This window comes from Phycodurus eques, chromosome 15 (assembly GCF_024500275.1).
Source record: "Phycodurus eques isolate BA_2022a chromosome 15, UOR_Pequ_1.1, whole genome shotgun sequence".
NCBI classification, from domain to species: domain Eukaryota; kingdom Metazoa; phylum Chordata; class Actinopteri; order Syngnathiformes; family Syngnathidae; genus Phycodurus; species Phycodurus eques.
In genome coordinates this window covers 5,467,363-5,481,679 of record NC_084539.1, presented here as the reverse complement: position 1 = coordinate 5,481,679, position 14,317 = coordinate 5,467,363, and the positions used below count along the sequence as shown (strand labels likewise).

The 14,317-nt window shown below is 38.8% G+C and overlaps 1 protein-coding gene across 1 annotated transcript; it reads right to left on the bottom strand.

The window, feature by feature from the left end:
• Window positions 1–777: 777 nt before the first annotated feature.
• Window positions 778–11,337, bottom strand: c7b (complement component 7b). Its single transcript, XM_061699214.1, is given in 19 exon segments — window positions 778–969; window positions 1,349–1,509; window positions 1,601–1,697; window positions 2,401–2,592; window positions 4,429–4,561; window positions 4,713–4,800; window positions 4,928–5,099; window positions 6,414–6,642; window positions 7,244–7,410; window positions 7,490–7,603; window positions 7,840–8,025; window positions 8,028–8,082; window positions 8,198–8,326; window positions 9,021–9,159; window positions 9,873–10,017; window positions 10,138–10,279; window positions 10,692–10,767; window positions 11,017–11,078; window positions 11,290–11,337. Coding segments are annotated over 19 exon segments (2,466 nt in total). The 5' UTR covers window positions 11,296–11,337; the 3' UTR covers window positions 778–796.
• Between the last annotated feature and the right edge of the window lie 2,980 nt (window positions 11,338–14,317).

The following is a 14,317-nucleotide window of genomic DNA, read 5'->3' as shown; positions in this document are numbered from 1 at the left end:
TGTCCTCAGGACCAACTTTCTATTTTTCATCCTCTTGAGTGCCTTTCTAATTTCCCTCTTACTAAGCATTGTTACTTCCTGGTACACCAAACTTGCCTTGTAGTGCACACTACTGGCACCAGTCAATATATTTCCATCTCGATCCTTAATCACCCTAACCTGCTGCACATCCTTCCCATCTCTATCCCTCTGTCTGGCCAACCTGTAGAGATCCTTTTCTCCTTCTTTAGTGTCCAACCAGGCATACATGTCATCATATGCCTCTTGTTTGGCCTTTGCCACCTCTACATTTGCCCTATGTCGCATCTCAATGCATTCCTTTCTCCTCTCCTCTCAGTGTACCAGCTCTTCTTAGGTAACCTCTTTGCTTGTATGATTTCTTGTATGATTTCCTGTAACCCGGGCCATGACCGATCCAGTATTGAATTCTTTGGATGAACGTTCATATTTGTTTGGCAAAGTTTTAAGCCGGATGCCCTTCCTGATGCAACCCTTTGCATTTATCCAGGCTTGGGACCGGTCTACAGTGTACACTGGCTTGTGCCCCCATAGGGCTGCATTGGATCAATACAAGATTATCTTGTTTAAAAATACAAAATTATCTTGTTTATACAGAGTTTTAATCTTTGAATTCGTCATATTAATAAAATCACATTTCTTTTCCCATTTTTCCATTTTGCAAACTGTTTCTTTCTGGAGATTTTTATGAAAAGAAAGACAAGGCCTTACAAGTGGCTGTTGGACATTAAACATTTGCATTACAGAGTACAATTATGATGAGGGAAATTAAGTATCTTTATTGGGGACATGCGTCAATGTCAATCACAGTGAGCTGCTCCCCAGCACACCTCCTGGACCCCACTTGACATTCGGTCATCGTCATTGCAACACTGCCAACACCTAAGGTCACACAGAGGGGGGGCGAGTCTTCTGGGCATTCTGATGCATTCTGACATTGACAACTTCCAGCTAATTGTAGAAAAAAAAGGGGTAAAAATATACAGTAAGTGTAGTGGATTTTCATACTCCAGTTGCTTTCTACAGAAATGAGGAAATCAGCTATATATTTAAATAAAGAAGGAACAATAGTAAATAAATGAAAAATAAATATAGTAGTACTGTACTTGGTTAAAAACAAAACATTATTCTCAAATTCTTCATATAACCTTCACAATTGTTCTATGAGTTTTCTCATAATTACATCAAATTGAGTTTATGGATCTGGCTGAAGTCCTATAAATTCTGATTAAAATCTGTATGCATTTTCTTTCACAACCTATGTTTCAACAGGTTAAGACCTGCAAATTGTATTCAAGAAAATTAACTCTGTTCCTAAATCTAGACTCACCCAGACATTTTGCTCCACTGGCAGTCTCTTTTGACAATTCACACTCGGTATCATTGACCAGCGTAAAGCTGCGGCCCAAACATCGCAGAGCTCCAAGCTGGCAAACACCAAGCACCCGAGGCTGGCTCGAGCTTACTCTGGCACATAACTCCAGAGAAGTCCTGCAGAACATATGGAGAAAACCGGTAAACTACTTCAATTCACTATTCAGTAATTTAACCCACTGAATACATTTGGACAAAACGTACTTACGGGCACTGAACTGGCATTTTACACACACACTCAGTTTTTCCAACATTCTCCCACAGTTTACACTTCAGGCCAACATGAGGAGTAGGAGCTGTGGGGGCTGATTGGGAATATGAGTGTTAAAACTCAGGTTACACTTTAAATACAAGCAGATGTTGGATCATAGTAGTTACATAAAAATACAAGGGGAAATGTTAACATAAATAAAAGGTTTTCTAAGTACAATTGACACAAGATTGGAGCCTTTTCCATTGGAGCTCACCTGATGAATTTAATATAATAATATTCCAGCCATTTGGATTCACTTACAAAGTACTGTTCATGTCACCAAATAAGCGCGGCAAAACTGCAACATAGCATGGTTGGTCACCTCTCAAACACTTTTGCATTCCTTCCACCTATTTTCTACAGGCTGTCCTGTTCAGGGGCATGGAGAGACAGAGCCTATCCTAGTTGGCTAGAGGAAAAAGATAGACTCGAACATTTGTAGTCCCAAGGGCACGTGCCGTATATATAAAAAATACATTCTCACTCGCATTCCCATCTTCAGTCATTGAATGTGAATCACTCCTATGCTTCGGTTATTTGAAGACTGGAAATATTCCACAGGTGAGAAAAAGAATGATTATTTGTCTCGTTGTGCCCTGAGATTGTCTGGTGACCAGTCCAGGGTGTACCCCACCTCTTGCAGCAGGGATAGGCTCCAGCTAACTCGTAACCCTAATGTGGACAAGCGCTCTAGAAAATGGATGGATGAGCTTTAATAGAATGTATGAGGCAATTTTATTTATTACCACTTTCACCTTTACTACAGTGAGCTGCAGAGGGAGAAGGAGACCATTGCAGACTGGGACTGCAAATGATGTCTGACACGTCACCAGTCAGCACCAATCCCTCCGGACATGACAAGGACATCCTGTCTCCAATCTGATAGTCCACTTTAGTGGGCATGGCCATAACATCATTGTTGAGATGAGGAATGTTACATGTAGAACCTGTGAATGAATGTGAAGAAAGTGTATTTCAGGAATTATGATGAACTTGAGACTGGTTGACAGTGGTACATAATTAGAAAACAAAGTCTTACTTACAGTTACAGTATAACAATATTGCTTTGAACTTGCTTTAAACACAGGTGTCACTTTGCCAGCATTTTTTCCAGATGAGGAATGTGTAACCACAAGAATGTGTCACTAAAAACCCTTGCATTTGGTACAAGTATCTAATTCCAATGCTTCATGGAAAATTATTATAGTGGGATAAATATGTGAATGGATCACCCTCTAATGGGAAGTCATTAGGGCTTCAAAATTATTTCCATAGGGCACTAGCTTGTAAAAGGGAGAATATAGTAGGTAAATCATGAACCGACACAGACACCTCCATGTTATGGGCCATTTTATTCTATTACCCACCTATTAAATCTCCCTTTCATAGCCAAGATAGGTGAGAAAGTTGTTTTTAATCAACTCAGCAATTTCTTGAACTCAAATTGACTTTTTTGACAAATTTCAATCAGGTTTCCAAACTCATCACAGTACAGAATCCATTCTTATCAAAGTGATAAATGATATAAGGTTGAATACTGACTCAGGAAAGGTCTGGTCCTGTTGGATCTCAGTGCAGCTTTTGATACGGTAGATCATAATATACTGCTGAATAGGTTGTAAACGTGGGTAGGACTAAATGGAACAGTCCTTAAATGGTTCAGGTCCTGTCTGGAGGAAAGGAGTTATTTTGTAACCATGTCTTCAATCTCATCAAATGGCAATGACCTATGGGGTCCCTCCAGGGTCAGTTCTCGTGCCCCTTCTGTTCAGCCTGTATATGCTACCCTTGGGTCAAATTCTTCAGAACTTTAATTTTTACTATCATAGCTATGCAGATGTCACACAGTTATATCTAGCAGCGTCTCCAGATGACTATAGTCCAATTGAGTCTAAAACAGATAAATAACTGGAGCAGCCACATTTTTCTTCAATAAACCACAACAAAACTGAGATAATTGTTTTTAGCAGTAAAGAAGAGAGGATTACTGTTAGTAAATACCTGGAGTCACGCTCTTTAAAAACCAAAGACCAAGTCTGAAACCTTGGTGTTCTGATAGATTTCGACCTGACTTTCAACAGTCATATCAAATCAATTACTAAAACTACCTTCTACCATCTGAAAAACATATCCAGAGTGAAGCCTTGCATGTGCCAAGCAGACCAAGAGAAGCTCATCCATGCTTTTATCTCAACAAGACTTGACTATTGTAATGGTCTTGGGTGTCACCCCCACCACCCCCGCCCAAAAAAAAAAGAGCATTAAACAACTGTAGCTCATTCGGAATACTGCAGCTCAGGTTCTGACCAGAACAAAGAGGTCAGAGCATATTACTCTAATTATAAAGTCTTCACACTGGCTCCCAGTCAGCTTTAGAATAGATTTTAAAGTTCTGCTGCTGGTCTATAAATCACTAAATGGTTTAGGTCCTAAATACACTACTACTCTTATGTTTTGTTCTCTTTGTTTTAAATGTTTGTAAGCTGTTTTTCTTCTTTGTTTTTAAATGCTTTTAATCATGTAAAGCACATTGAGTTATCTTGTGTAAGAAATATATAAATAAAATTTGCTTTGCTTTGCTTTTGCTTTGCTTACTTGCTGCACTGTTTATTATAGTCTTATAAAGATGCGATTTATATTGTATCACTAAGGCCAGAATCAGACTAGCCAACCTGCAAAGTCAAATCAGTGTTTCTAATACTAGTGGCACAATGAAATTATGTTGTACAATCACCCTTATTATATTAGGATTACCTAATGAAGTTGCTTAATAGTAGACTTACTTTTACAAACCACTGCTCCAATCTTCCAGGTCTGACTTTCAGTACATGTAGCCAAAGGGTTTCCACTGAGGTAATAACCTTCTATGCAAGAGTACTGCACTGTGTTTCCAGCCAAATAAAAATAACTAGGATCCTGAAAAAGACACAGGTAGTGGTACACTTATTGGGTTAGGGTTACAACTGAAGACATTGCCAGTTGCATTTTTATAGCCAAACATCGTAACCTTTCCAATTATGTGAAATCCAGACAACAGACGACAATATATTAGTCACACAAAGTTCACCTGGATGAATCCATTTCTGAGGTTTGGAGGCGGTCCACAAGTCTTTGGTGGCGTCACAGACAGACTGAAACATTGGGGCTCCATCATCCTGCACAGAGGTTATAGACAGAAAACACAAATTAACATCCTCATTGTTATTTGTTGTCATTTTAATTTTGCAATTAGATCAGCTCAATAATTGCTTAATGTGTGTGTGGGAGTCTGTGTGTCCTTACTGTAAATACTGTATGTCTGCGTCCTCACAGGGTAATTGCTCTATAAGCACCCCAGAGCAGTGTTGGCCACCTCTGCTGGTGCTGGGGTTATTGCAACTGCGTGACCTTGACCTTTGACCCCCAGAACAAGAATTCCAGGATGACCAGCAACTCCAGCCCCCGTGGATCACCCCTGGGAAAAGATTAGATTAACACTTAAATGGGACAAACTTTATGTACGTATGTGGAAAATGTATTTGGCATTCATTGTATTGCCATCAGTTAGTGATCAGCAGAGGTGGGTAGTAACGCGTTACATTTACTCCGTTACATTTACTCAAGTAATATTTTCGATAAAATGTACTTGTCAGAGTACTTTAAATGACTGTACTTTTTACTTTTACTTGAGTATTTATGTGAAGAAGGATCGATACTTTTACTCCATTACAATGATCGACATGCCATATCCATTCATGCGTGTACGCGTCTCTTTTTAGACTCCATCTTCTACTTCCGCATAGGGCACCCATTGCGGCAATCAAACGTGAACACTAATGTTATTTGACTCCAATTCACCAATCAGACGACACAAGGCAGTTACATGACCGCGCACGTAGCCTTTGCGAGTCAATCAAAATGACTCATGACTAAGTCTGGTCAGCAAACAGCTTCTTCATTAAGTCATTTAAGTGAATAAAGCAAATCATGTTTTCTGTAGGGCATGCATGTGTTGTTGGGTTTTTGGCAGTTACAAATTGAAATGGTAGCAGATGTGTGTCGACACCCATATATTATTTTTTATTATTTGATGTTCATGCGCTGATTTAAAAAATAAAATAAAATAAATCAGAAGTTACACACAAATTACTCTTTTCTTGAGTAGTTTTTTTCATTGAGTACTTTCTTATTCTTACACAAGTAAATCTTTGGATGACTACTTTTTACTTTTACTTGAGTCATATTATTCTAAAGTAACAGTACTCTTACGTGAGTAAGAAGCACATATAGCCAGTAGCTACCCTTTAGCGCCACACCTGGTTGTCAGGGTAACACAAAGCCATACTCACTCGCGTTTAAACTTTTTTATTTACCAACTCCCTTTTTAAAAATATATTGCATAATATTTGCAGTTTTTAATCTCTTTCCTTGGCTTTTGATTTTAATTGAGACCTTCAACTCTGTTTTCATAAAACATTGGTCAACAATTTTAAAAAATATTTCTGTGACATTCTTTTGTCAAAATACCCAATGGATCAATAACTATAACACAATTTTCACCCTTTTTTTTCTTGTCTGTTTTGAGGGGGCAATCCTTTCTCATGCCCACCTCAACTGCAGCGCCAACGCTGAGCATGGCTTACGTACGCTTCGATTAACACTCTTCTGAGGAATGTTCTGCACTCTGATTACCGTTGCGTAACCAAACAATAGGGTATAGGTTTAAGTTTATACCTGAGAGATCTAAATTTTCATCTGTTTTGTCCAAACAGTGAGTATCATCGTTTACCTGGTTGCTCTCCAATCACAGCTCCATGCTCGCATGCTCGTCCTGAGGTTCCAGGGCGGCAGGTGCACCGACACTCCGAACCAGTTAGAAGCGCTTGGCCATTGTTCTGGCAGGGTTGGCAGTGACATGGATGCTCCTCTGCCAAGTATTCTTCAATGGCTCTTTTCAGGTGAAGTCTCTTTAGTCCTGCACACTGCACCTCCTTTATAAGCTCATACACAGGGCGCAGCTGGAATACAAATTTCAAGACGATCAATAAACCATTTTATTAATTATCGGTCTACCAAACCGATGCCACAAAACGTTTGCAGTGGCAGAACTGCACTGTATCACAGGAAGAATGATTACTAGCTATTTTGTGCTCAAGCCCCTGGAGCTAAAGATAAAAACAACAACAACAGCTTTGTTTTGAAAATGGCAGAATGTAATAACTATATTTCTTCTAATAGTAAATTTGAAGTAACTAACAATAATTGAGCCTGGGCTCCCCTAAAGGTTGTCAAATGTTATTTAACATTAAGCTATGTTTAATAAAGACAATGGTGAATGTTAACTGTGCAAAAACTGACAGGGTTCGCATTCTGTTATTAATTAAGTTTTGAATGCCCACTATTATTATAGAGTACTTAAGCAATAGGTCTAGTAGTGTTTGTTTAACCAAATTCAAAGTCAGTTGTCTTATTGACCAAAGTCTAAAAGCTATGTTTACTTTTTTTTTTTTTTTTTTTTTTTTTTGCACACTGGTTCGTATCAGGGTCTGATCAAGCTTGTTTCTGATGCATTCTTTGACCACCCAATCAAGTCAATACTGTCAGTGCTTACTGTCATACCTTCTGGTCAATGACGTCAGGAAAGTCTTTAACAGAGGAGGCCCAGTTGTCATAGGCCTCTCCATTTACTGCTGGATTTTCAAGATCTAGAACTTTCAAGACATCTGAAAATGATGGATCTCCTCCAAACGTCTTCACCTTAATGGGCATCTTGGTCACACCTCTTTCTGTTGAGAATACACAACTTGACAATGAATAATTGTCCACAGGTAATGCCATCTTAGCACGCCAAATACATATGCTCACCTTCACCAAATGATATAGAGTTGGAGAATTTTTCACAGATGATTTTGACTTTTTTCCAGAACAGCCGTCGTTTAACTTTTCTCCAGCAGTGCTTGTAGTCTATCTGTGTTGCGCCTTTACACAATTTCAAGAGCAAGACCACATTACATCAACTGCTTTTGATCACAACTTAAACAAGTTACAACATCTTTGCTAGACAGATTACTTTCTACATAAATTCTCCATATTAGGTTACTCAAAAAGTAACTCAGGTTTGTGTTTATTGAAGACAACTTTTTTTTCCCTTCACTTTACCAAAAAACAATTAGCTTCTTTTTTAAAGGCCAACAAAAATATTTAGAGGCTCTTACTAGATGACACAAAAGTCTGGCGGTCTAACTCCAACAAGCCTTGGTATTCGCCTCCAAGAGAGCCTTCAGAGAGATAATGTGTGCCGTACTTCTGCAGCAGTCGACGATAGGCAGCATAGTTGTATGTGAATGGAAGTGAGATTAAAGCCTTCCAGAATTCTTCAGCCAGGGTCAGATACTGAGGGGCTGAGTTTTGAACTGGGCCAACTCCACTTTATTCTTTAGAATTATAAGTCTCTGATTCTGTTTGATAGGGGTGAGAATTTAACGGAGATAAAGGAAAGCAAGGTCAGGATACATAGGCTACAAACCCCATCGTCATAAATCATTTTTTATGGCAGATTAACCAAATTGTTACCTTTGTTTCAGTGAGCTCTTTGTGAAAGGTGCGACGGTCATGTCCCACTAAAGCGTTGGCCTGGATGTGTTGCATGTAGGACCAAGAACTTTCATAGGATTCGTCACTCTCCTCATTGTCTACTTTCACCTTCAAAACCAAAACATACTGTATGAACATGACAATTCAAATATAAACATTTGAAATACTATGCTACCCCCTCCTCTACCATTCTGCACATGCACTGTTATTCCTGGATTTTAACAGCATCTTCATATTAAGAGTAGTTAACTTATTACATTTTTATGACTTATCACTTAAGAATGTAAAAACAATTCCAATAGAAGTAAGACGTTAAATACTCTAATTACTGAGTTGTGACAATTAGACAATGCAATTGATCATCAGGGCCTGAGCAGCGACCTCTGCAAGGTCCTTATTGTTTTTGTAGAAATTATTTCTATTTGTATTTCACAACAAATGGATCATGTTCAATCACAGAGGTTGTTATCAGCATGACTACAGCAAAATCAGATCTCTTCACATTTCTGTGGTGGATTGTTGCATGGTTTTATTTACTATGTTTATATATATATTTTTTTTATATTTCAAGAAGCCGGCACGGTAGCCGACTGGTTAGTACATCTGTTTTTTCCATTGTGATATACTGTAAATATATTTAATAATAATAATACAGAGCAGTATATGAAAATCCAAAGAAATTCAATGAAAATACAATTGCCTGGTAAATAATGTTCTCCCTGTTTTTTGTTTTGTTTTTTGTTTTGTTTTCATATCACAAGCACATGTTTGTCAGTGACTACTTTAAATATGTTTTACTCACCTCAAAGTTGTACCTGAGAATGTTCTGTGGAAGTCGATAATAAATTTGATGGTCACCACTGAACACCGTCCTGCACTGCCCTCCAAAACTCAGAGTATTGATCACACCTGCTCTCAGCTTCCCTGTAAGCACGTCATACCTGGTAATAGCAATAACAAAACCATCAAATTTACAAAAATCTATCTATTATCTAAAACAAAAATAAAAGTAAATACCGCAGGTTTGCACAAATATGTAGTAGCACTAGGAAAGCACAACTATGCTAAATAAAAAAGTGTTTATGCATTCAAAGACCTGACGAAAATCAACCTTTGAAGGCAATAGACACAGACAAAGATTATAATGGAAATGTAACACAACCGGCTGCTCTACGTGATCAGTTAATAATATATTTGTATTTAAAAGTGAACACCATTTGCTTTACAATACACTTTACTGCGTAGTTCAATTGGGGAAATGTTAGGATATGTGTTGTGAAAATGTGCTTAAAACATTTTCAGAAAATGTAGAAACTAAAAAGTATTTGGCACGTGCTCCCAAAATTGTTGCTATATGGCTAAGTAAATAAATATATATATATAATTAAACACAAACAATGAAACAAAATCATACTACAGCAATATTTCAGAAAACTGACTGTCTGGTATAGCATGTAAAAATGACTGCTGAGCTGAAGGTCATGAAACAACAAAGCTAGAGGTGTCCTAGTAGATGTTACATTATATAGGATTGTCTGAAAATCAACTATCAACTCGCATGCAGCACTTAGATGCGGTGCTACATAAAGTACATACATACAGAATACATACATACAGAATAGTTGCTCCTGCGGTAGAGGTTTGAGATACTTACCCTCTGCCAGTCAAATCAGAGTTGGGCGGTGTTTTATCAAGACCGCATATAAACTGACTGTCATCTTCATTACAGCCTCTCTCATCGAGACCATCTTCACAATCCTGGTCTCCATTGCACACCAGAGACTGGCTAATGCATTGACCTTCACGTAGGACATTTAAGAAGTTATACTGGCAACATTTAAAGAAAATCTCAAAATTCCACAAATTTCATTTTGATTTAAATGGAAACATTTTTTGGATGGCTGATGCTTTCAGCTCACCGGATGTGCATCGGAACCTTCCTCCACACCCTGTTTCTAGAGGACACTCCTTTTGTGGGACACAAGGATGAGATTCTGTGCTTTCTCCTGAACATGGCACACCCCAAAACTGGGCATACACACCGACGTGTCGAGTGCGCACCTAATGGAGATAACGCAAATAAAGCTGTAAAAAAATAAAATTAAAATAACAAAATAATAATCATAATAATTTACACAATGTGTATGTAATAAGCACTGCTAAGCTTTTAGGCAAAATACTGTCAATTCTGAAAAGATTAGGTTGTCACACAAACAAAATTAATATAAAATTACAATAAATATAGTCAAAGTATAGTGATGGATGCTGAAATTTTTTTATTGATGCTGAATATGTGACCATAATAGCGTACATTTTGGCTATTTAAATGAGATGTTATTTCAATAACATGCTTGCAGTAAGTAAATTGTAAATAACAATAGCTTGTTATTATAGTAATTAAGCTTACATTTAAGGCACACCACTACAACAGTTCTATTCCATGCAAAAAATTATGAGTGTATGTTAGGGTTACCTTCGTTTTGGTGCAGCCATCACACTCTGACCAATCTCCAAAAGACCCCCATCTGCAGTTTATTGGCTGCTGACAGCTGAAACAAGTGAAATACAGTGATTAAAAACTGAATCTCATATACTCGAGCTTTATCATGGATAAATGAGATTATGTATCAAGTACTAGCTTCTCTCATTGATGCTTAGGAAAACAGCTAACAAACAAAATTAAATATTGTTGTCAAATAAATGAAGCAGTAGTATAGGTCCATAGAGTATAATGGAAAAAATAGTTTAAATGTCGTGACATAGTATCTGGCCATCTTGTAAGGTTATTCAGTACTTACCAAACGGGAAAAAGAAATGCAAGCAGCAAAGCCAACGAAGACAAGGCTGCAGCCAACTCCAACTGTTACCATATAAGAAGCACATTAATTGACTAATTTTAATAATGTTACAAGCAATGAAAGCAAATATTGGTGGATCAAATTCATTTTGGTATCTAGCATTCAGGTATTTTAATTTGAGCTCTGAAACAAAACTGACATCATCAGAATGAAGAGCCTTCATCTTATACAAACAGTAATTAACCATGAAGTACAACAAAACAGAATGTTTACCTTCATGGTGTCTTCCTTAGATGATGGTCTTGTTCAGCGTTGTAACCCTCAGTGTCATATAACCAGCAGAGAGAGATTACTTAACACAAGTCCATATTTTGGAATTCCCCCCACTGGGGAAAGTCTCATCTATCAAATAGGACCATGCGCATTTCAAATGGCTCAGTACACACAGTGAGATATGAACATATTCAGTGTTCTTTTCCAAGATTTCCGTTCAAATCATTCAAGTTAAATATTTCGAATGTCTCCAACAACGAAATCTCATTTTCACTTCAATAAAGTTACTGTATTCTCATCGTGATTGAAGGCATATGCCGCATACTACTCTGTCAGTGCTCCATAATAGGAACTGTTGCTTAATCATTGTTTATTCTGAATAGGAGCATCAGCAGCTGAGTGTACGGGAACAGGACAAAGGTCAACACATCCTATTTGGTCAACTGTGTGTTTATATTGCTGAATTAAAATAATCCCACAAAACAAGTATGCATTTATTAGATATAAAGCAATGCAAATGAGAATTAAGTGGAAGGAAAAAGTATGTGAACCCTTTGGAATTTCTCAAATTTCTGCATAAATTGGTCATTAAATGTCGTCTGATCTTTATCAAAATCACAAGAACAAACAGATAGTCTGCTTAAACTAATACCACACACAATTATATGTTTTCACGTTTTTGCTTCTCTTGTGGCTGTCTGTAAAGATGACTGACTGGGCGTTACAACAGGACAATGATCCAAAACAAAGAAGCAAATAAACAACAAAATGGCTTCAGAAGAAGAAAATATATGTTTTGGAGTGGCATCATGTAGCTTTCCAGTGCATACCTCCATCTTCCTAACTGTTCCTCCGCCTGCTCCCTGCTTTCACTGCAGATCACAATGTCATCTGCAAACATCATGGTCCATGGGGATTCCAGTCTAACCTCATCTGTCAGCCTATCCATCACCACAGCAAACCGGAAGGGGCTCAGGGCTGATCCCTGATGCAGTCCCACCTCCACCTTAAATTCCTCGGTCACACCTACAGTACACTTCACCACTCTTCTGCTGCCCTCGTACATGTCCTGTATTATTCTAACATACTTCTCTGCCACTCCAGACTTCTACCTGCAGTACCACAGTTCCTCTCTGGGTTCTCTGTCATAGGCTTTCTCTAGATGTACAAAGACACAATGTAGCTCCTTCTGACCTTCTCTGTACTTTTCCATCAACATCCTCAAGGCAAATAATGCATCTGTGGTACTCTTTCTAGGCATGAAACCATACTGTTGCTTGCAAATACTCACTTCTGTCCTGAGTCGAGCCTCTACTACTATTTCCATAACTTCATTGTGTGGCTCATCAACTTTATTCCTCTATAGTTCCCACAGCTCTGCACATCATCCTTGTTCTTAAAAATGGGCACCAGCACACCTTTCCTCCATTCCTCAGGCATCTTCTCACCCGCTAGAATTCTATTGAACAAGCTGGTCAAAAACTCCACAGCCACCTCTCCTGTATGGTTCCATACCTCCACAGGAATGTCATCAGGACCCAGTACCTTTCCATTTTTCGTCCTCTTTAATGCCTTTCTAACTTCCCCCTTACTAATCTTTGCCTCTTCCTGGTCCACCACACTTGCCTCTTCTACTCTCCCTTCTCTCTCATGTTCCTTATTCATCAACTCCTCAAAGTATTCTTTCCATCTGTCTAGCACACTACTGCCCCCAATCAACATATTTCCATCTCTATTCTTAATCGCCCTAACCTGCTGCACATCCTTCCCATCTCTATCCCTCTGTCTGGCCAACCTGTATAGATCCTTTTCTCCTTCTTTAGTATCCAACCTGGCATACATGTCATCATATGCCTCTTGTTTGGCTTTGGCCACCTCTACCTTTGCCCTATGTCACATCTCAATGTATTCCTTTCGCCTCTCCTCGGTCCTCTCGGTGTCCCACTTCTTCTTAGCTAACCTTTTTCCTTGTATGATTTCCTGTAGTTTGAGGTTCCACCACCAAGTCTCTTTCTCTCCTTTCCTGCCAGAAGATACACCATGTACTTTCCTGCCTGCCTCTCTGATCACCTCGGCTGTAGTGGTCCAGTCTTCTGGAAGCTCCTCCCGTCCACCGAGAGCCTGTCTCACCTCTTCATGAAAAGCTGCACAACACTCGTCCTGTCTCAGCTTCCACCTCAGAACTACTTTACCGATCTCCTTCCAGAATTTCTCTTTCACCTCTCGGTCACATCCTACCTGTGGGGCATAGCCACTAATCACATTATACATAACACCCTCAATTTCAAGTTTCAGCCTCATCACTCGATCTGATACTCTTTCCACCTCCAAGATATTCTTAACCAACTCTTCTTTTAAAATAACCCCAAATCCATTTCTCTTCCCATCTACACCATGGTAAAATAATTTAAACCCTGCCCCTAAACTTCTAGCCTTACGGCCTTTCCACCTGGTCTCCTGGACACACAATATATCAACCTTCCTCCTAATCATCATGTCAACCAACTCCCTAGATTTTCTTGTCATAGTCCCAACATTCAAAGTCCCCACATTCAGTCCTAGGCTCTGTGCTTTCCTCTTCTCTTTCTGCCGAAGAACCCGTTTTCCAGCTATTCGTCTTCGACCCACAGTAGCTGAATTTCCACCGGCGCCGTCAACCTGCAGGGCGGACGTTGTTCACCCGGGCCACAACCGATCCGGTATGGAATTCTTTGGATGAACGCTCATATTTGTTTGGCAAAGTTTTAAGCCGGATGGATTTATCCGGGCCTGGGGCCGGCCTACAATTTGCACTTGTGCCCCCCATAGGGCTGCATTACCACAACATATGTATAAGGTCAAGTTAAGATGAAATAAAAAGAAGATGGCATATGTATACCATCTTCTTTTTATTTTAGCTTAACTTGACCGTCTATATTTCTGTTGTCATTGTTGTTTTAACCTACTATGGTCTATTTTATTTATATTCACCTCTCAGGAAGTACCACCCATTGTTTTGTTTTTCTAATTGTGAAAGAGACTTTGTTTT